The 22,346-nt window shown below is 42.0% G+C and overlaps 1 protein-coding gene across 2 annotated transcripts in view; it reads right to left on the bottom strand.

Moving 5' to 3' along the window:
* PHACTR2 (phosphatase and actin regulator 2) overlaps positions 1 to 22,345 on the bottom strand; it is a 228,110-nt gene extending 205,765 nt beyond the window's left edge. Inside the window, exon 1 of one of the 2 annotated variants that reach the window (XM_037894918.2) lies at positions 21,963 to 22,345. In XM_037894918.2, the coding sequence (XP_037750846.1) occupies positions 21,963 to 22,122 (160 nt within the window). In that variant the 5' untranslated portion in view covers positions 22,123 to 22,345. The remainder of the gene's footprint in view (positions 1 to 21,962) is intronic. The other variant, XM_037894916.2, reaches the window with a different exon arrangement.
* Position 22,346: the final 1 nt, after the last annotated feature.

Below are 22,346 nucleotides of genomic sequence, written 5' to 3'. Positions count from 1 at the left end.
TGTCTCTTTGTCAAGGATATTATTATAACTTTACCCTAAAATTGTAATATTAAACACTCTAAAGTTAGAGTAAAAGTATCAAAGGCTTGTACCTGGAAGCATCTCTAGTGGGAGGAAATCACATAGCTATTCCTGCCCCTCATTCTTGTTCTCCCCCAGTGTCCAACAGCCTCTGGCCATTTCTTTGTACGCCCCAGGCGTTGCTCCCACTGGGGTCTCTAGGAAGAAATGACCCACAGCGCCAGTTTCCAGTCCCCTCACCCACAGCATCTGAGAGCTTCCAGCTGGTTCTCTCCCTATATCCCACAGTGATCCAGCATAGTGCAGCAATGTGTAGGTGGAATGTGTAATTTCAGTCTGACAGACAGTGTTTCAGAAAAATGGCATTTTAAGTAGAGTACTGCGTGGATACAACATTTGTATCCACATCCGATCTGCGATCTGCAAATGTGGTCAATAGAGATAAAGTGGATATCCACAGATTTGCAGGGCCCTAATTGAAGATGGATATTTGTAGAACATTATAAACACGCACAAATTATACCAGCCAATCAAAAGGTATCTATGGACCAGGGCATACACAGTATATAATTATTCTTAACGTTGCAAAATTTTCTGTATTGCATATTGTGAATCTTCACTACAAAGCCACGTACAAGAATTTTACATTTGCTTTACCTCTGCTGTAGTGTGGCTTCCAGTCCTATATCAAATTTGTACAACGCTTTCCACCTGTACATTATCACACAAGCAATACTATTATACAAATTCCTGGCCTCAGAGAAAACCCTAATGGAGACTGTGCACTGTAGAGTGGTACCAAAGAAAGATATCCCATTAAAGCATCAACAGTCCAAAAACAATGGACTTGAGTAGCCGTAATCAGTTCCAGAATGAATATTGTAAACATTTGGCATCCACCAATAGCTACTGTAATTGGTTTCTGATTTTTCCTCATTAAACTAGCTTTGCCTCTAAATATGAAAAGCCATTCTTGCAAATGTTTGAAAAGGACTAAACACCTATTGATGTTAGAGATTAGGCTCATTACAATGTATGCACATGCCTGTTGCCTTTACTATGCTTTTTAAATGTAAAGTAGCATTACAAGTTGTTGTTCGCATTGTTCCGTGTACTTTTTTCGAACTGCAGTGTTTTCTTTCCAGTGTTCATAAACCCAAGCATCTAATCCTTGGTAAGAGAGAGTGATACTTACTTGTCATTTATACAGTGGGTTCTAAAATTGTTTGGATTTTTTTTTTTTTTTTTTTTAAGAACTCTGGCCCCACAAGGCCAGGTTCTACTCTCGATTACACTATAGTCCATCTAGATTAATTCCAGTGAAGCCAGAAGTAGTGTTTTAATGGAGATCAGAATTTGTCTTAGTTATTTCTGCTTGCATTGACATTTTTTCTATCCTTCACATTAAACATAGAAAAGAGCATAGAAAATAGCTAAAGCCATTTGGTTCAGCAGAATTGCCATTACCAAGACCCTTCCCAACTTTGTAAGCTTCTTAGGATAGTCCCAATTTCAGACATAAGCAGTTGCCTCTGGACTTGTTTGGTGGTTCATCTAAATATAGTTAGCCTAATCCCAGGGTTAAGGTAAAGTGGAATGCAACTCTCACTCTGTATTTAGAAGAAGTGCTCTCCCTCCTCCTGGGTTTATTTTCAGTTCAGTTTAATGAGATTTTATTGGCATGACAAGCTATACAAGTGTTGCCAAAGTGTAAGAAAGATCGACTCCTCAGGTGTCTACTAGAGAGGATTTGCACACAGCATTTTGAGTTTGATCCTGTGTCCGATTGTCATTATTCCACCTGATCTAGTGGCCGGTTCCTTCATTGCATAATGCTACCTCTGCCATCACTCTCCTTTCTCTCGTCTCTCCTGGCACACCCCTGCTCCTGCTTCTTCACTGGCTGCCTCATCAGGCAGGAGCCTCTAAGTGGGAGCAGCAGGAGGAACTCGTGCCTGGCTGAGAGTTTATATGTCTCCAAGCCTCCCATCAGCAACAGCAGCCTCTAATGGGGGAAGACTTCCAAATTGTACCAGTCCCCTATCTGCTTCATTTTTTCCTCAGGAAGATTCCTGTCCCGTCCCCCCGCCACCAGTGGCTCCCTCCAGAGGGGTAGAGAGGGAAAGAGGGAAAGTCTGCCTGCCTTCAGCTCTCTCCCCCTCCAGTGGAAAACTGCCACCAGTTCTGAATTGTAGCAGAAACCCAGAATCAGGGGACTTTCAGCCACAAAAGACCTGTTAGGTCATCTGGGTCATCTCTGCTGATGCAGGATTGTTCCTTTCTATATATTTTTCTAGTGCTTTACCGAGTCTGATTTTAAATGTTGCAAGCAGTGCACAATTTCTCTTGGGAGACTATTCCACAGTCTCATGGATTGTAACTCTCAGAAGCTTTTTCCTAATAACGTTTGATCTTTCCCCCCCTAAATTTCATCCCAATACTCTTACATATGACCCCTTGCATGTTGTACCAGATACCCTTTGTTTGGACTCATGTAAGTGAATCAATATCATTCCCTCTCCACCCCCACCCAAAATTCACAAAATATTACGATTGCAAATGATTGCCAATATAGCGGATGTGAAGCTGCTTTTCTAAGCTATATTCTTTACTACATGACTGGGGTTGTTTTTACTTCTGACTAACTTCTGTGATATAAGCTTGTGTGTATTAGTACATTTCTTGTAATATACGCTTTGCAGCAACTTTAAGAAATGCAATAAAAGAAGACAAAATTAGAAAAGGAAAATAATTGTGATTACCCTGTTATTATAACAGTTACCTCATTTAAAAGAGCTGATTTAGCAACTGCTAAAAGAAAGTGCAACATGCGGAGAAAATAACATGAACATAGAAAATGACAGGTAAAATGTCTTTTTTTTTTGTACCCAGGGTTTCTTTATGTTCTCTGCTTATTGTGTCAGAAGTTCAGGGGATAAAACACAGTTTCGGTGAACAACTACAAGCACTGCAGGTGTCCAAGGTTTTAAGGAGTCATTAAACAGGGTTTTGAGAAAAGTCACTGGAAATGTATATTTCGTAGAAAGTAATTAACTCTGCTGTTTCGCTCAAGGTCAGTTAGATCCTCTGCTACAAGGATCAACTGGTACCACTGATAGGCTGCCAGCTGAATGAGAGGGATGTAATACAGTGAGTTCTTTCTGAATACAAATTATGATTGTCAGATATGGAGCATTGGCAGGGAACCTTCTTCAGCATAACTACTTCATTCTCTTGAGAGCCACATTAGAAGCCTTTTGAATTGCTTTCAGGACTGTTTCTGTTCTGACTGCTATGCAGACTGTGCAGTGACTTGAGACAGAAGGCATTGGTCCTTGTGTAAATAAATGACACGCATGTCTGTTATGATATTTGAGATTGTGTTAGTGATTACGTACACTTATGTCCTAGAGAGAAACTGCATCCACTATACAGTGAAAAATATCCACACTAAACAATGAAATATATGTTGTTGTATTGTACGCTAAAATGCACAGCACCTTGCTCCACAACACACACACAATCCTATATATTTAAAACTGATCACCATGTGAAGATTCTGTTGGACAACTGTCTTATTGATTCTCTAAACAAGACAGGAGCTACAAAAATAAATCCATTTAAACTTTTTCTCTCTAAAACCAAACGTGCTTTTTGCAGATCAAAAATCACCGTTATTTCAACTTCCAAGAAATCTAACAAAAATTTCATAGCAGAACCAGCTTTTTTTCCTGAGCTTCGCCATCACTCTTCTTATGGTTCTGAAAGATCTCCCCTCTATTCCCACTATTCAGTCTTCTCTTTGCAGGACTCCTAACAGGCCTTTTATTCCTTCCCCATGATCTCTGAAAGATCTAATGGACCTCTCCTTTTCTTGTGCAACTTCCAATTACCCCTGTTTATCCACAGCCTTAGCCAAAGGCTGTCTTTAGCTTTAATGGAGCTTTTGTGGAATCTAATAAATCTAGCTCATGTTTTCTGGGTCCCAGCTCCATTCAAATCTCATTCACTGGAGCTTCCTAGTCAAAGGGTCTCTAGAACATTAGTAGCATAAGGGGCCTACCATCAATCAAACGTGGTCCCCACCCCCTGACCCTGGCCACCTGTAACCCTAAGACCCACCCCCTGGGGTATTACTTCTGGAGTCAAGACAGACACATGACCGGAAGCAAAGGGTGTCATGTGACCCCTCTACGAACTCCTCCCACCACCCTCTACCAATCAGAATGGGTTTTAGCCACAGAGGACCTCCCCAAGAGCAGATCTGACCAATTGCAGGGAGTTCTGGGGCAGGGTGACCCACCCAGAAGAGGGTTGTGTGACCACTCTACTAATCAGAGCACAGCACCAGCCCCGAAAGTTCCAAAGCCATGCAGAAGAGGTCATTTTGTTCCAAGAACATGTGTTTTAGAAATTGTGGAAACGCTGAGAGGAAACATGGACTCCTTCCCCACCCTGGTGAGAACTCCACACTTTGTTTTAGCTCTGAGGGCCTTTGACGACCCTCGGAGGAAGCCCTACATCAGTGACAGTTCTGAGGAGGAGGAGGGAGCGGCTGAGGGGAGCCCTCTGGCCCAGCCGATGATGGATACACCAGAGCCCAACCCCAAAACCCAACTGCTCATGAGGAAGACCGATCAGTATGACAGCCTCTCGTTGTCCACCCCTATGGAAGAAGGCGACCACGGTTCATGGGAGTCACCCATGGACGAGGTGAACAGAAAATATGTCACTCAGGTAAATGAACAATTAAGAAGTGATGGTTGAGGATGGGGTGTAATGGGGTTCGGAATGAACCTGGGGTTGCATAAATCTAAAAACAAGCAGTGGGGGCTTACAGTTGTTTTTTTCTGAAAATCTCTCGACAGCTCAATGATGCCTTTCTAGAGGACCCAGAGGCCCTGGACAGCATTGCATCAGACAACAAAGATGAACTGGGCCCATTCTGTTTTTGCTCAACGCTGGTACAAACTGTTGACAACGATGCCAAGGATGACGGCTATATGGATTTAAGAGGAGGCTTGGCATGGAACTTACTGAGCCAGTGCCACGTCGTTAGCATAAAAAAGTCATGCATTCTGTTGGATGCGTTGCTTTTTATGCTGTCCTTAATCACTGCCTTAGGGAAAAGCTTTTTGAAGATTGTGAAAGCTATGTCATAGACACACCAGCCCAATAGCACCATGACTATGTGAGTTGGACTTTGGAGGATATAAACTGCAAGCTCCGGGACCTATGCACTGACTTGTGTTTGGAAAGTTTATTAAACACTGTTATTGCCATAGGTTATGCTTTGCAATGTCTGTGCCTAACTCAAGAAAATTTAGCACAAGGGGTGACCTTGGTAAATGCTGTGCAATTCGGTTGAGACCCTGGCAGTGTTTTAAAGAAAATAACCAAACTGGAAGATGCCTGCTTACAGCGTTATATTGACTGTCTGCTCCATACAAAAAGTTACAGAACCCTGCTTAAGAAAGAGACTATTGGTAAGAAATCTAAAAGAATTAAGTTAGAGAATGGTGAGGGGACAAACGTGATATAGAACTTGGTAGCTGTAAATAAAAATATCTATTGAAAAGGGCTTTGTAACTATCTGTGTTTCTGTTAGAAGGTCTGTGTGGCCATTAAGCAAGATAAAAGTTTTGATGGAGCATCTTGGTTTGTTTTCAAGGGCCTGTATGTCTTTTAAATAAAAAAAATAGTTTGTGAGAAACTAGCTCTTGTGTCTTTGTGTAAAAGACACCCATTTATAGCAAAAACCTGAAATGTGTGTAGTAGAATCTTGTCGGGGGAGCCCCCCCGACAAATGTGTTTAAAATAAAAGCAAAAAAAAGAAGGCTTCTATATAAAACAGGGATGTTTGAGACGTGTTTGAATCCAATCGAGCTGACTCACCCTGTTGAGCTGATGGTTTAACCACACCCCTACTGAATAGCAAGGGGGACTCTATTCAGTCTGTAGGTCTAGATGTGATTACCCACCCTTGTTCCCATCAGGGTTAAACGAATTAGTGATCGGTAATTAAGTTTGATGGGTGTACACCCACAGTATGTGATACGTCCATTTTATTTCAAAACAACCCAAAACTTTAAGCATGAAAGAAGCATGTTTAAAAAACAAACAAACAAAAAACCAAGACATTCATTAATATCAGTAACATTAAGAATTGTTGTGTATGGTGATTAACTGTTTAATACTGTAAGCAGGCCCTATAGTGCTCTGTTTTTTCACTGAAACAGAAAAATGTATTTTAACTAAAAAAAAAAAAAAAAAGCAGCCCAGTTGTGCAGACAACTTAATTCCCCCACTCCTCAGATCACAAAAAGGAACTTTGGGGAGGAGTGCATAATTTCCTTAAGTATCTATTAATTCAGAGTTATAAGTGATCAAATCAACCTGCTAACTACAGACTCTGAACAAAGAATTAGGATGGTATAAAAGCCTCAGTTTTTTGGAGACTATCCTCTTTCAACAGAAACTATCTTGAACAGAATAGCTACTGGACTGCAAGATTAAGTATGTTGCTTGTTTTAACTCTGAAAATATATATTATATAATGTCACTCTTTGTCCATGCTGTCTGTACTAAATAATGGTACCTGTCTTTATTGCAGTGTGATCTGTTTAGCATGGAAATAGCAGTTTCAAGCTGCTTTTCAACCAGGGCCAGGTAAAACCCCATTTTTAACTACAGTTGTGCTTAATACTGTTAAAATTAAAAAACACCAGGTATAACACAGACTGCACAGAGATTTGATGCAATAGGGGAATAATACTAACTAAAAACTTTGCTTGTTCTTTAATCCAAAGGCCCAAATACACATGTGGGAAAACAGAATAGCTATGTGCCAGCATTCCTTTACCCTGTTGTGGAAGGTAACTTTCTGCAATTGGGTTTTAAAAGCATGTGTGTGTTTTAAAATGTTTTAAAATTAGTTTTAATGTTTAAATTGTGAGTTAGGGGTCTGCAAGACATAAGTGTGGGGTTTTTTAAAGTATATGGTTGCAAGCGGTTTGGTATGTTCAAAACTGCTGGGATTTTTGTGAGTTGGGGGGTCTGTGAAAGACATAGATGTGGGGGTTTTTTTTTTTTGTTTTTTTTTTAAGTATTTGGTTGCAAACTGGGTTGTTTCAAACGAACAGGATTTTTTACTCTGCAAAATGTGATGTGTTAAAAAATGGGTGGTTTGTCTTTTTAAAATTAGTTTTAATGTTTAAATTGTTGTTGGTGATTCAGGGGGGGCTATGTTAGATAAGTATGTGGGGTTTTACAGTATTTTGTTTCAAAACAGTTTGGTTTTTACTCTGCAAAATGTGATGTATTTTTAAAATGGGTTGTTTTAAAATTAGTTGTCGGAGACTTAGGGGGCCTATTCAAGACATAGTTATGTTGTGGGATTTAAAAAGTATTTTATTGCACGCTTTGTTATTGGGTGTATGGTGGAAACATGTGCTTGTATTAAAAATGTCTAGGTTTTAGAGAAACACTAGTGGTAGAAATAAACCAAAACCTGTGTTTGTTGTACAGCCTGAAATGGATTATTTTGTTTTAAAGCTATGACTTTTTAAATAGAAAAACACCCTAATGAATATTTTATTTTTTAAGTTTACAAGATAGTTTCATGTGTTTTATAAATAATATTGTTGTCTGCTCCACAATACTGTCAAAACATGAGAGATCCTTAGACCAGAGGGTAAACAAGCTCAAAAGAAAAAGGAAAGACAGCTGGAAAGGAAAATTCACCAGCATCAATAGCTGACGGATGGATGAAGCCCAGTAAATATATGTTGCTTATTGGTTTGGTTATTTTATGAGATTTTGTATTTTAAGCAAATACATAGGTGTGGGTGAGAATGATGGTAAAGTTAAGTTTTGTAAAATGTTTATTTGATGATGAATTGGAACATCTCTGTTTTCCTTAATCAGGCATGGGCAGCTCTCCTGACAGTGCTGTAGTCAGAGCTACAGGAACACCTCTACCAAAACTGCCAAAGAACCAGAAATCTGCTCTGAGACCTTTAACAACAACAGCACCAACGCAAAACAGCACAAGAGCGCAGACTAAGTCTCAGGACAGTTCAAAGCTCATATACATCAAACCCAAGGACAAAACAAAAGACTCTGGTAAAAAGCAACCATGCAAACACAACTCCAGTTCCTCAGCGGTCAGCACCACACCAAGCCCTGAGAAAACACACACACATTCACAAACCTGGAGCACACGCTTTAAAGGTTGTGAATAAAAAACCAAGGACTGAAAGCTCCTGTGATGCTGGGGTATTTCTTTATGAAGTATCTGAAAATTATTGCGAACCATTCACCCAACACAATAAGCTCGGCACAGCTCTCTGGTATTCTAAAAAGATTTGGGGAAAATATGATGCTTCATTCAGAAAGCTGATGGGTGCTGTATCCTCAGGGATTCTAAAGAAAGGAGGACTGGAAACTACATCCAAAATTCAAAAGCTCTTGCAGGTGACTTTTTGAAAAATACTTTAATTTTTCCAGAGGGTGGCTCTAAGCAAGTGTGACTAGTCGTGGAAAGGGGCCTGGATAAAAGGGGCATCCTCAAAGGTACACATCAGCTAAGGCATATGTCAAGGTTCCTTCCCCACTCTGAACTCTAGGGTATAGATGTGGGGACCTGCATGAAAACCTCCTAAGCTTATTTTTACCGGCTTAGGTTAAAACTTCCCCAAGGTACAAACTATTTTCATTTTTCCCTTGGACTTTATTGCTGCCACCACCAAGCATCTAACTGATATATAACCAGGAAAGAACCCGCTTGGAAACGTCTTTCCCCCCCAAACTCTACACCCCCTTTCCTGGGGAAAGCTTGATAAAAATCCTCACCAATTTACATAGGTGAACACAGACCCAAACCCTTGTATCTTAAGAACAAAGAAAAGCAATCAGGTTCTTAAAAGGAGAATTTTAATAGAAGAAAAAGTAAAAGAATCACCTCTGTAAAATCAGGATGGTAAATACCTTACAGGGTAATTAGATTCAAAACATAGAGAATCCCTCTAGGCAAAACCTTAAGTTTCAAAAAGACACAAAAACAGGAATATACATTCCATTCAGCACAGCTTATTTTCTCAGCCATTTAAACAAACAGAATCTAACGCATATCTAGTTAGATTACTTACTAAGTTCTAAGACTCCATTTCTTTCTGTTCCCGGCAAAAGCATCACACAGACAGAGAGAGACTTTGTTTCTCCCTCCCTCCAGCTTTTGAAAGTATCTTGTCTCCTCACTGGTCATTTTGGTCAGGTGCCAGCGAGGTTATCCTAGCTTCTTAACCCTTTACAGGTGAAAGGGTTTTTCCTCTGGCCAGGAGGAATTTTAAAGGTGTTTACCCTTCCCTTTATATTTATGACAGCATAAACAAAAAGGGGGGACAGCACTTGGGGGATAAACGGAAGGCTGCCTAAAAGTTACAGACCAGGATCACTGTAAAAATTTTGAAAAAGGCTAAAGAGGTGATAAGGAGAAAAAAAACAAAGAGATGCCCCCTATTGGAGGCTCTCAAACTGGTGTGTCCGAGAATGGGGAGGCGGAATCTGACCTGCGGGCTGGTGGTGACTCTCACACAGAGTCTGATTTAGAAAATTCCCCAGAAGGCTCTCCAGATGGGTCCCTGTCTACTCCTGATGATCGTTGCGGTGGCCCCTCGGAGTCTGACTCTCAAATAGCGTCTGACGTAGAAGACGCAGCTGATGGTCCCACAGAGGAACCCCCAAGTAACCCTGAAAATGCAGACGCAGACCCCGAAACAGACATGTATATGGCGCGAGTGAGAAGTTGGCAATGGGAATTACCTAGATTTGGAGCTTTGGTGTATTGTCAGGAATTTCATTTTGTCAATCTTGAGTGAATGAATTCAGCTCAGCAGGTTGTTGAAGCCATACACAGGGGGATACAGTTAGTTCTCAATGACGTTAACAGTAGGGTAGCCTGTGATGATTACGTTCAGTTACGCTTAGAGAGTTGTAATTTAACCAATATAGTTCAGAACATATTTTGTCAGGGAAAAAAGACTCGCAGATTAACTTAAACACAAAGTTCATGGTTCTGTTCAAAAACCCCAGGGATAAATTACAAATTGCTATGCTTGCTCAGCAAATGTATACCCTGGCAAAGCACAGTTCTTTCTAGAAGCTTTTGAGGATGCTACCAAAAGACCTTATGGCTACCTGATGGTGGATTTAGATCCTTCCACACCAGAAGCTTATAGACTAAGAACTGGTCTTTTCCCTCCAGACTGGCCGGCGGTTTATATTTTGAAAAGAACAGCAGCTGGGTATAAAAAGAGATGAATTATCGGCAGACCCTTTTTAACAGCCAGGGTTACTGACCAAAAACATGTCTAGCGGCATGAAGAGAAGCCTGGTCCTTTTAAAATTACTCAGCAAATCGTCCCTGCAGCAAAGGAAGGCTATACTGTGTCCTCTGACAATTTAGTAGTGGCCATCTCAGAAATAGCACTCAGTACCTTAAAAGGAAACGTTACAGAATCAAGTGCATGTGCTGAAAAAGAGACGCACATTTATAAAAACTTTGTGTAATAAAAGGGTTTCATTTAAAAGAAAGAAGCATCTGGTAAAGCAGTCAGGGGGGTTTAATCGGACCTCTGTTAAGTTTTGCAAAAAGAAAAGGAGGACTTGTGGCACCTTAGAGACTAACCAATTTATTTGAGCATGAGCTTTCGTGAGCTACAGCTCACTTCATCGGATGCATACTGTGGAAATCGCAGAAGACATTATATACACAGACACCATGAAACAATACCTCCTCCCACCCCACTCTCCTGCTGGTAATAGCTTATCTAAAGTGATCATCAAGTTGGGCCATTTCCAGCACAAATCCAGGTTCTCTCACCCTCCGCCCTCCCACAAACAAACTCACTCTCTTGCTGGTAATAGCCCATCCAAAGTGACCACTGTCTTCACAATGCGTATGATAATCAAGGTGGGCCATTTCCTGCAGAAATCCAGGTTCTCTCACCCCCCTCCAAAAACCACACACACAAACTCACTCTCCTGCTGGTAATAGCCTATCCAAAGTGACCACTCTCCTTACAACCTGCATGAAAATCAAAGTGGGCCATTTCCAGCACAAATCCAGGTTTTCTCACTCCCCCACCCCCATACTCACACAAACTCACTCTCCTGCTGGCAATAGCTCATCCAAACTGACCACTCTCCCCATACTGTGCATGACAATCAAGGTGGGCCACTTCCAGCATAAATCCAAGTTTAACCAGAACGTCTGGGGGGGGGGGGAAGGAAAAATCCCCCCCCCCCCCAGACGTTCTGGTTAAACTTGGATTTATGCTGGAAGTGGCCCACCTTGATTGTCATGCACAGTGTGGGGAGAGTGGTCAGTTTGGATGAGCTATTGCCAGCAGGAGAGTGAGTTTGTGGGGGGGGGGGGGGGGAGGGTGAGAAAACCTGGATTTGTGCTGGAAATGGCCCACCTTGATTATCATGCACATTGTAGGGGGAGTGGTCACTTCGGATGAGCTATTACCAGCAGGAGAGTGAGTTTGTGTGAGTATGGGGGTGGGGGAGTGAGAAAACCTGGATTTGTGCTGGAAATGGCCCACTTTGATTTTCATGCAGGTTGTAAGGAGAGTGGGCACTTTGGATAGGCTATTACCAGCAGGAGAGTGAGTTTGTGTGTGTGGTTTTTGGAGGGGGGTGAGAGAACCTGGATTTCTGCAGGAAATGGCCCACCTTGATTATCATACGCATTGTGAAGACAGTGGTCACTTTGGATGGGCTATTACCAGCAAGAGAGTGAGTTTGTTTGTGGGAGGGCGGAGGGTGAGAAAACCTGGATTTGTGCTGGAAATGGCCCAACTTGATGATCACTTTAGATAAGCTATTACCAGCAGGAGAGTGGGGTGGGAGGAGGTATTGTTTCATGGTGTCTGTGTATATAATGTGTTCTGCGATTTCCACAGTATGCATCCAATGAAGTGAGCTGTAGCTCACGAAAGCTCATGCTCAAATAAATTGGTTAGTCTCTAAGGTGCCACAAGTCCTCCTTTTCTTTTTGCGAATACAGACTAACACGGCTGTTACTCTGAAACCTGTTAAGTTTTGCTATCCCTCTGATAATGGTGCTTTTGTCTAATCGATAATGGAGTATGCAGAAAAAAAATGTACCTGGTGGCCAGCTGCCTGTTGGAGCAATTAAGGGCTCCCCCTCCGGCAGAGGAAAATATCAGAATGATCGCAACTCGCTTACTGGATGCTGAAACGAAGTCTGTTCTTCAAAGGACTGACTTAGCTGAATACAAAAAGGCTAAACTTTACAGTGCAGTGCTTGAAAAAGGTACCTAACGTACATGAAGCAGAGCACTGAGGAAGAAGAGAAAATAAGTCTGTTTTTACTGGAACAGGAGCAAAGTGTAACTGCCAAACCCCCAGAAACACCAAAGACCTCAAACTCTGTTGTTCAGGAGGTGATGGATAACATGAATAAGCACTATAAGAAAAATGTATTAGTATTGCTAAATAAGCTGGGCCAGGATAAAAAAAATCTCTTCGTGGAACAATAAAGGGGCTTTTGTGTACAAAGGCTTGGTGGTTAATGATTCTAACATGCTCGACTTAGGCAGGGCCATCACCCAGACGCGCTCTGTTCCTAGCAGACACATACCTAAAGGATGGGATGTGTTTATGAATGCCGTGGCGGAACTGAAAGTATATCTTCCGTCATGGGCAATGCGGCCAACAGAGATCTTTTGGAATGCCTGACGGCCTTGACCACTGACACCAGGGTTGATCGAGAAACTCCTTGAGTGAAATGAAGTTCCCAAATATCTGCAAGGTAATACAGAAAATCCTTGTTTTGTTTTGTTCGGCTCCACCTATGTGTGCGAACAAATGTTTTCCTTGCTGAATTACAACAAATCTCGCTACAGATTCCAGTTAACTGACCAGCATCTCAGCTCAGTATTGTGGATTTCCACAACGAGAATGACACCGGACTTTGATGCTATTGTAAAGAAGGGTGACCAGCTGCATTGTTCACATTCATCAATGAGGGCGTGGAAACGGGTGAAGTTTGGTTTAATTATTGTAATACGTTGTTATGACAGTATATTTATAATAGTAAGTAAAGTTTTATGTTTATTTCCACTAAAATGTATCTTTATTAAATAGAGTGTATTTGAATATCTCTGAATTGTTCATTTTGTGAGCGTTCACGGCCTGCCATACAATTTCCATACCCAGATGTGGTCCTCAGGCCAAAAAGTTTGCCCACCCCTGGTCTATGAGTACTTCTGAGGAGGTAGGAAAGTGGATTTAGAAATGACACAAAGAATGAGAGAGAGACAATGTTAATGTATGCAAAAAGAATATAAGATCAGTAATGGGAGAGAGATGACAGATAATAGAAAAGCATGTCATTACCAAAGTACACAGCAGGTGCTGCTGCTGTTTAACAGAGCTGTACTTGAATGCTCTTCACATGAGGGCAAGGGAAGCTTGCGAGGACTTTTGACATTGCTCTGATAAAGCTTCTGGCTGAGTGACAACAACACTAACATTTCTGAAGCCATTGTAACTAGGATTTGATTCCTGTAATATTTAAGAATATTTCAGCGCTTCAGCCTTTCATAAACTCACAAATCCTAATGTTTTTACAGGCTTTCATAGTTATATAGCTTGCTTTTATATATTAAAGGCCCAATTGTGATCTCATAAACATTGTAAACAAGAACAAGTCCTCAGAAGTCAATGGTATAAAACTGATGTGAATGAGAGCAGGACCAGGCTCTTACTGTCTGTGTATTTCTTTTACAGGATAAACAGCCTAAGTCTTTACATATGTTAAGAAGAAGACAAAGCTTTCCACCTGGATGACAAGAAAGAATATCTCTTGTCATTAATATTTCTATGACAGGATATTTCAAAGACAAGTAAAAGGCAATGGAATCCAGGACACTGAACTCAGGATTTTTTGGTCCCCCTTTGGAAACTCTTCCAGATGAGCTGAGTGGTTTAACAGAGTACCTTTAGGAAATATTGACTTACTCATCTGCACTACAACTAGCAACAAACAATACTAAGCAAATGTAATGACTGCTACTAAGGGATAATTTATCACATCATACTAATACTGACCTCGCTTTGTAAAGTGTTTTGAGATCCACTGAGTGCTATATAGGAACTAGATATTATTATTCGCCAAAGTATTCTTGTCGATGAGCAGCCTAGACACCCGGATAACAATTGACTACTTTATGCGGGGCTTTCATGGGCTCCACCACTGTGAAAAACAAGAATAGCCACAGGGTGCAGTCTTCATCTTAAAATTCCACTTTGAGTGCTCCTATTTACCATATGTAATGCACAAAGGAGCAGGAATTTCTCTTGATATTCTGTATCATAGATGGCTTACGAATCTCACATTGAAGCTTACAAACTGTACACGGTTTCTATCTTAATATGTTAATGGTCCTGTGACAGGGTGTAACTTGGCCTTTGTGGCTCCCTAGGAGAGGGTCCATGGTCCTAGTACACCCCGCCCCAGGAAGGTGGGAGGAAAAGGGCTGCAAAGATCCTTCAGGCCTGCCTAGAGAGGCTTTGTTGGAGAACCCATCTTGGAAGCTAGAGAGACCTGGGCCTTAGGGTTGCCAATTTTAGTTGGACATATTCCTGGAAATTTCATCACATGACATAAAATTTAATTAAAGATTAATCTTTAATCCTGGAGACTCCAGGACAATCCTGGAGGGTGGTCCTCCAAGGGCTAGTGACACCAGTCAGAACCCAGCAGGCCAGATAAAAGAAGCTGCAGGAGCTTAGCAGATCAGTTTCTGCCTGGTACCAGAGCAGGGGAGGAAGTGTTCTTCTCTCTGGCTAAAGGAACTTGAGGGATAGTCAGAGTTTGTTTTTGGCTGCATTTTGCATAACTGGATTTGTAGAGAGAGAAAAGACCTAAGAGCCTTAACCCTGAAGCTAGAGGGGCCGCGTAGGGAGAGGCCCAGAGAGGAAGTAGCAAAGAATTGGATGAAGCAGTACATTCCTGGATTGGAGGGTTCCTGGTTTGGAGGGTTCCTGGATTGGAGCCCATACCAGTGGGCCTGGGCCTGGACCTGGGTTCCGCCACTGGCCACCAGGTAAAGTGGCATAAACCCCAAGAAGGGGATGGAGCTTATTTGGGAGTCTGAACAAAGGGCTGAATTTAAAGGGCCCAGAGCTGGGTCTGATGGCCCGAGTGAGGGCAAAGTAGACTGTTTATTTATTGGACTCTTCCTACCCCAAAAGGATTCATTCAGACTTTGTGGCTTGGCCAGAGGGCCAAGCCATTGAAGACCCATCAAGGTTGGTCAGCAGCCTGCATGTGACACCAAGGGTGAGAAAAGGTACAGTGTCACACCCAGCTACTCAGAGTGCCCCATTACAACCCCATGTAACTGTTTACAGCCCATGTACCTCTAACCACATGCAGTTCTGATTGCCACAAAGGGCTACTATTTAATGAAATGACAAAACAACAAAGGAATAAAATTTAGGTCAATGATGCGCTCAATCAGATGAAATATTTAGGGTTTGGTTTTTCAGAACCTTACATGACTTACAGTCAGCAAAGATAAAGGAGTGAACTCTTTTGCAACATATCTTTTAATAGCCTACGCAGACTTTGTACTTCAGATGTGATCTGATATTAAATGGTTACTCAGTAAAAGCCTCGCTTTAGCAGGAAGTGAGAAATGCCAAAGGCCATGAGAAACTAAAATACACAGTGGCAAAATGCTAAACAGATCACACAGCCAGTAGCGGATTCATTGCCACAAATACATGTTAAATCATATACTGCAAATGTTTGTAACCTTCTTTCTACTTAGCTAGCCATGGAGATCATTACCACTATAGATAATGTTTTTCATCCTGGGCCCACATCTAGAATTGATTTTAAAGTGCTGCACTGGAAATCATTCCACTTGTAAAAATGACATACTATTTTGTGTTTTTTAAATCATGGTGCTCCCAGTGCACCCTGACTTAATCGTTCTGTGTTATTATCAGAGACAATTGTTTTCTACAAGCTTCAGCAGGCAGCAAGATTCACACAGACTTCATCTTTTACAATAAATGCAGTATGAAAAAATGTACACCGACAGCTGACATTTTCCTTAGAACAACTTTGAAACTACAAATGATGTGTCATGATGAAAACAGTCAAGTTTAACATTACGTGACAATGGCTGCAGTATGTTTCCCAATTACAAAGAAATACGTCTACGTATTTCATAAACATTTGCTTGTCAAACGAACTACTGGTCGGTTTATCTCCTGTTCTCAATACTCCAGGTTTTAAATATAATGAAAAAAAGATCAAGAGCCTACCGCCCTAGTAAAAGGATGTACAATTTCTTAGAAATCACACAGGTTGTTCCTAAGTTGCTGATCTTAAAACAACAAAGTAACTATTTGTCTTTTCTTCTACTGTAATTTTCCATCCCAGATTACCTGTCTTAAATTTCCTGTGATTTCTGTTCTTTAATCTATGCTGTAAACAAATCCTGCAAAAGCCTGCTCAATAAAAGTGTATATTTCATTTATATTTTTCTCCTTTTTCAATTTGTATGTAATTTTCATACAAACACTTGCAAAGTTAATTACTATACACACAAATATACTCCCCTAGCATGAAAGAGACGCCCCCCCAAACTTGCCATCTCCCTCATCCACAGACTGAAAGATTCTCTCTGCTGAACAGCCCCACTCAGCGTATGCGTGACATGATTTTTTGGATGCACTGAACATCTGCAGCTCCCATGGACTTCAGTTACAATATTGGGTGTCTGGTACATGTGAAAATGAGACCCCAAAATTATGGAACTCAATCTGTAGCCACTTCTGAAGACTTTGGCCTAAGTGACTTACCCAACGTCAGACATGAAGAGCCAAATTCAGAGATTAGTCTAAATTAGTCAAAACAAGCCTAAAGAGCTAATCAGCACCTAATCTCTCCCACTACTGAGGCAGTCTACCCTCAAAGAGTCAAATCAGTCCATAGCCTGGGAGTTCTGGGCTCCAGATTGTTTCTGGACACTAAAATACCTACAGCTGCCAAAAACATCTTTTATTTGCATCTGCCAAGAAGATTGTACCTGCTGCTGTCCGATAATGGCCTGGCTGCAATGATCCACTTCTTAGTGACTTTCAGGCTGGATTACTGAAACTCACTGGTTCTGGAAATGAGTGCACCAGCCATAAAAAGCTCCAACCTATCCAAAATGTATCAATTCTCTTCCTGAGCAAAACCTGCCATCAAAAGCACATCACCCTGGTGCTCTTCTCACTACACTGGCTCCCCGCAGAACACTCGATTAATTTCAAGATAGTGGTGATTCTAAATGACCTTTCTGCAAGCGGGGACCTTACTGAACTAAATTATCCTAGATGGAGCAGACCCCTAAGGACCACTCTGCTGGCTAAGGATTGCCAGAATACACCATACTGTGGCTCCACCCTGTTACCCCTGGCCAACCCCTGGTGTCTCAGGATGGGTTGTGGGGTGGTACAATGCCAGCTACATTGGTTGAATCCCTGGTTGCCTTCTTAGGATAACTCTCTAGTCCCTTTCCTCAACCAGAACTGCACAACGGGGTTGGAGATGGAGTCCAAAATCTACCCTTTCACCCGTAAAGTGCATCCGTGGCATTGGAACAAGTTATCTTAACAAAGAACCTCTTGCAAAGGACCAACACCAAGACACCCACAGGGACAATTAAACTGTCAACCACAAGGATTAGTTTCAGAGTAGCAGCCATGTTAGTCTGTATTCACAAAAAGAAAAGGAGTACTAGTGGCACCTTAGAGACTAACCAATTTATCTGAGCATAAGCTTTCGTGAGCTACAGCTTACTTCATCGGATGAAGTGAGCTGTAGCTCACGAAAGCTTATGCTCAAATAAATCGGTTAGTCTCTAAGGTGCCACTAGTACTCCTTTTCTTTTTACCACAAGGATTAAACTCATGAATTCTTTCTTGACAACAGCCAAAGGTGGGTGGGGATTAGACCACTGGACCAGAGAATTGCCCACATACGCATCCTTGGGTTCCACCCTCATAACTGAGGTGCATTAGGGCTGTGAGGACAGCTGCTTCAGCCATTTGACGCAAGTAGTGTCCATGCATTGGCTCTGCAGCTTCTCTGAAACTTGGGGAGAATATTCCTTCTCCACCTACCGTCCAGAGACACACCCCAGGGTACCTCTAGGCCGTTCCCAGACTTAATTCTTCTTAGAATGGGAATTAAATGGCATGCAGGCTATGCTGTGCAGGAGCCCTCTGAACTTGGATGACTTTAATCTTTTTTGAGGGTACAAGTCACATTGCTACCAAAGGGCCAGATTATGCCACTTTTATTCACTATTAAGTCGTACCTCACTCCTCAAATAGTCCCGCTGAAATGAATGAAAATACTTGAGGATAAGGTATTTCTCAGCTTGACTAGGATTGACACAGTTTGGCCCAGACAGAGGAAGAAAATAAACTGCCATCACTTACCCTAGGATAGGTCCCTTTTGAAAAAAAAAAGTATGTATTTTAAATTGTATTAGCCTAAAAAGTAGGGTGGCAGTTGATGGCAAGCTGCTGTAAAGAGATGCCAGGAAACTGTTACTTCCAGGATATAGAACAAGCCTAGATTCATTCATCTGTTCAGATATATAGATTGCTTGTCTGGAAAAACAGACAGATGGATTTTGTGAGCCATTGCCAAAACTGCTTTTAGAAAGCCTAGGATAATTTTCGTAACTAGACAATCTCCTTTAACATTGTCCCTCAACAACTGCTGCAGTTATAGTGGCAAATTCAGTGGTGACTAAAATGGCGGAATAACCTTCTTCTAGGGGATATTGATTTTTCAGAAAATGGATCAAACTGTGCTCTCATTTAAGTCAGCACAACTAAGTTCAGAGGCTGGCTGATGGGGACAAAAATATGACTTCAACAGACACCATTTAATTTCATTCAAATATACTGGGGCTCGACAGATTTTGGGAGGAAAGGGGAAAAAAACATGTACAGATTTCTTTAAAAATCCTTCTAAATAGGGACACTTGGCATGCATGTGATATCTTTGACGTGAAAGAGTGGCCTACTTTAAATAAGTAAACTGATAAGGCTACAGGAAAAGATGGGGCAAAAATAATAATCACCATCTTATTCTACCTCCAAGCACCCCACAATGCAGTCCCAGTTATGTTTGCTTTCCATGTTTTTGGAAGAATGAGAATGCCGGTTATTTTTCACAGAAACACTGTATTAAAAATATTCCTAACCACCATATTAAAAATGTAACAGCTTTGAATTTTTAATGCAGGTGTTCCCTTTTAAAAAATGGAATCAACAGTTGTGTTACCTGACCTTTTGTTGTGCACATGCACAGCTGGAAAAATCCAGGGAACAGCAATGGAGAAAATAAAGAAGTGGTTAAAAAAATAAATCAGTCACTGGCAGGGAGCACGTCCTTGAAAGGTTTTGGTTTTTTTTTTAAAACATACCAGGGCAGGAAGGGAAGCCTAATTTGCCTCACATAAGGCAAGAAAACTACAAATAAATAATACTGTTGAAAGGAAATGTCCACATCATGGTAGTTACCACAGTTAACACTAACTCTTTGTTGGCAGTCTTGTCAGACAAACTGAAAACCAAACGTACATGGAGACTGAACACTATCACTCCTAGAAGTGGTTTTTCTAGGCCTGGATTGAGGCATATTGGGCAGGCAGCATGAGGAGCTTGCAGGGCTGCAGTCCGTGCTGTACCTGTTCTGGCTCTTATCTCACTTGCTTAACACAAACAATTCATCCCCTATACCTGCAGAACCCTTCATCAACCCAGAATTTGCTTGAACATAGTTCAAAAAGAAAGAAAAAGGTAAAAGAAAAGATGAGATGCAGAAACTGCATAGGGTATTTGTCAGCAAAAGAGTTTCAGACTGAATCTAATACAGGCCCAGATTGAGCTTTGCTTCCTTGTGAGTGTGCAAGAAGCCTCCTCTCCCACTTGTGCACTATGCACAGCAGCCAGATGGACTCACAGTTTCTGCGTTCCCCCATCCAAAGAACCTACTCCCACCTAGCATTTCCCATGGTGCAGCTGCATTAGAGGGCAGTGCCCTTCATACCAGGCAGCATAGCTAGCTCAGTGCAGTGTGCTGCTCTACCTACATTATCTGAATAGATACTGCAGCAGAGGTGCTCACTCTGCACATCCGATGAAGTGAGTTGTAGCTCACGAAAGCTTATGCTCAAATAAATTTGTTAGTCTCTAAGGTGTCACAAGTACTCCTTTTCTTTTTGCAAATACAGACTAACACAGCTGCTACTCTGAAATCTGTTCACTTGGGAGCTCCAGAAGGCACTCTGCCTCCCTAAAGCATAATCCCTCATTGTGGTTTGGCTCCACATCAACCTCGGTGTATAAATAGCATAACTGAATCCAAAGCATCTCAGGCCAGATCCTCAGCTGGTGTAAACTGGCATAGTTTCATTTAACTCAATGGTGTAGAGCTGACTTACATCAGCTGAGGATCTGGCCTTTCATTTTCCAAATAAGTGTAAACATATGCAGATCTGTACTGCAGGATGCATCAGGGCTTTGCTTTTTTTAAACTGAGCCATGAGAAATGGACTAAAACACTAGGAAATACCCTCATTTTTACTTTTGACACTTTACAGTTTCTACAGTGTAGACTGGGATCCTCATCTCCCTTAAATTTCTACTTGAAATTCCCTGGACCTCCTTGGAAGCCTCATGTGTCTCTAATGCTCAAATTACACCCAGAGACATGCACCCGCAACTTCCTGAAGTCAGTATGTTGTACACTCCTAGCTGTGGGCAGAATTTTGCATCACAAGTTTTTGTCCCATTGGAAACCCCACCTTTGTTAGTAAAACAGTAAATGTGAGAGGTTTTAAGGTAGTACATTTACTTAGGAATCTTCAAAATAACATTTTAATAGAAAGTGTAAGGCAGTAAAACAATACAGTGCAATTCCCACTCCAAGCCAGAACCTGCAGCCTTTATTAGGCAAAGCACTCTTAATGAGGACAAATTGGGCCTTGTGTGAGTCATGCAATCAGTCCCACTTCTCTGTATTTGGGGTTCCTTTCAGGGCATTTCACTGACTCTTTTCAGGAAGTTTGTGAACACTCGCATAAAATATTGTATATTTGAGGAAAGTCATTTTGCCAGGTAGCAAAATGATAACTGCACTTTCGAAATAGAAGAAGGGAATATCCCAGCAATGAATAATGAGGGTAATAAAGGTCTTTACATCGCATAAACAGACAATCTGCATAAACAAACAGTGATATTAGCCATAACGTAGGCTGATCTTGAGTGCCCAATCAGAGTGAAGTCAAAATGAATCTTAGGCACTCTTTGCCTCTTAGGATCAGCCCCATGTTGTGAGGGCAGCTTAGGTCTTATACACAAATTTGCAGACTCATTCATGTCTTGAAGCATGTCAGATGGAGTGCTACACTGCCTTTCCCTGTTTAGATACACTTTGGATGTTAGAAACAGACACGGAACAATACAACTTTCAAGGTGATGCTCCTGAGTCAAGCTGGAGAGAGAACTGGCACTTGGTTCTCCATATAAACCTAAGTTTTTGGTCACAACACCTGCTGTCACCTTCCGCCCTAAACACTTGGGAAGGTTTTTAAACCCCAGTGACCAGACAGGTACAAAACCCAGACGGATCTGTCACTAACAGGGCTTCCCTTACCCCAAATCCCCTCCAGGACACCCGCTGCAACAGCTCCCAAGCAGAACAGAGTACTAAGAGCCCAGGTTTGCGGACTGCAGGTGGCCTAGACCAACTTCTTGCACCTGAGTCAGACTGGAACACATTTAACTAGAAATCCACCAAAAAAAGGCCCGACTTCGCCACTCACCGGAGCCTGTGATGTTGAATCTGAACGGGTGGCTTCTTCTGGAGGAACAGGAGGAGGAGATGTCGCTTTGGGAACGGCCTCTGGGGCCAGGATCACCGGGCAGCAGCCAACTGGCTGGAGGAGCTGCCTCTGCAGTGCTCCCTTTCCTACCCTCCATCATCACCTCCTGGGCAGACAGCGGCAGCCCTGCGATCCGCTAGCCGGCAGCGTGGGGCAGGGCGCGACCTGCCGACCGGGTCTGTCTGAGGAGGGGCGGTGGAATCTGAGGTGTCTTCAGCACAGAGCCGCGGGCAAAGGGAACAAGCGAAATAGGCTCCCGCTCCTCTGCAAGGCACTGAGGTGGACGGGGGAGGGAGGGAGGGAGGCAAGAGAAAAGTTTGCACA

The sequence above is a fragment of the Chelonia mydas genome, chromosome 3, assembly GCF_015237465.2.
Source record: "Chelonia mydas isolate rCheMyd1 chromosome 3, rCheMyd1.pri.v2, whole genome shotgun sequence".
Taxonomy (NCBI): domain Eukaryota; kingdom Metazoa; phylum Chordata; order Testudines; family Cheloniidae; genus Chelonia; species Chelonia mydas.
Note: the sequence above shows the minus strand (reverse complement) of the source record. Positions and strands in the feature narration are given on the sequence as shown.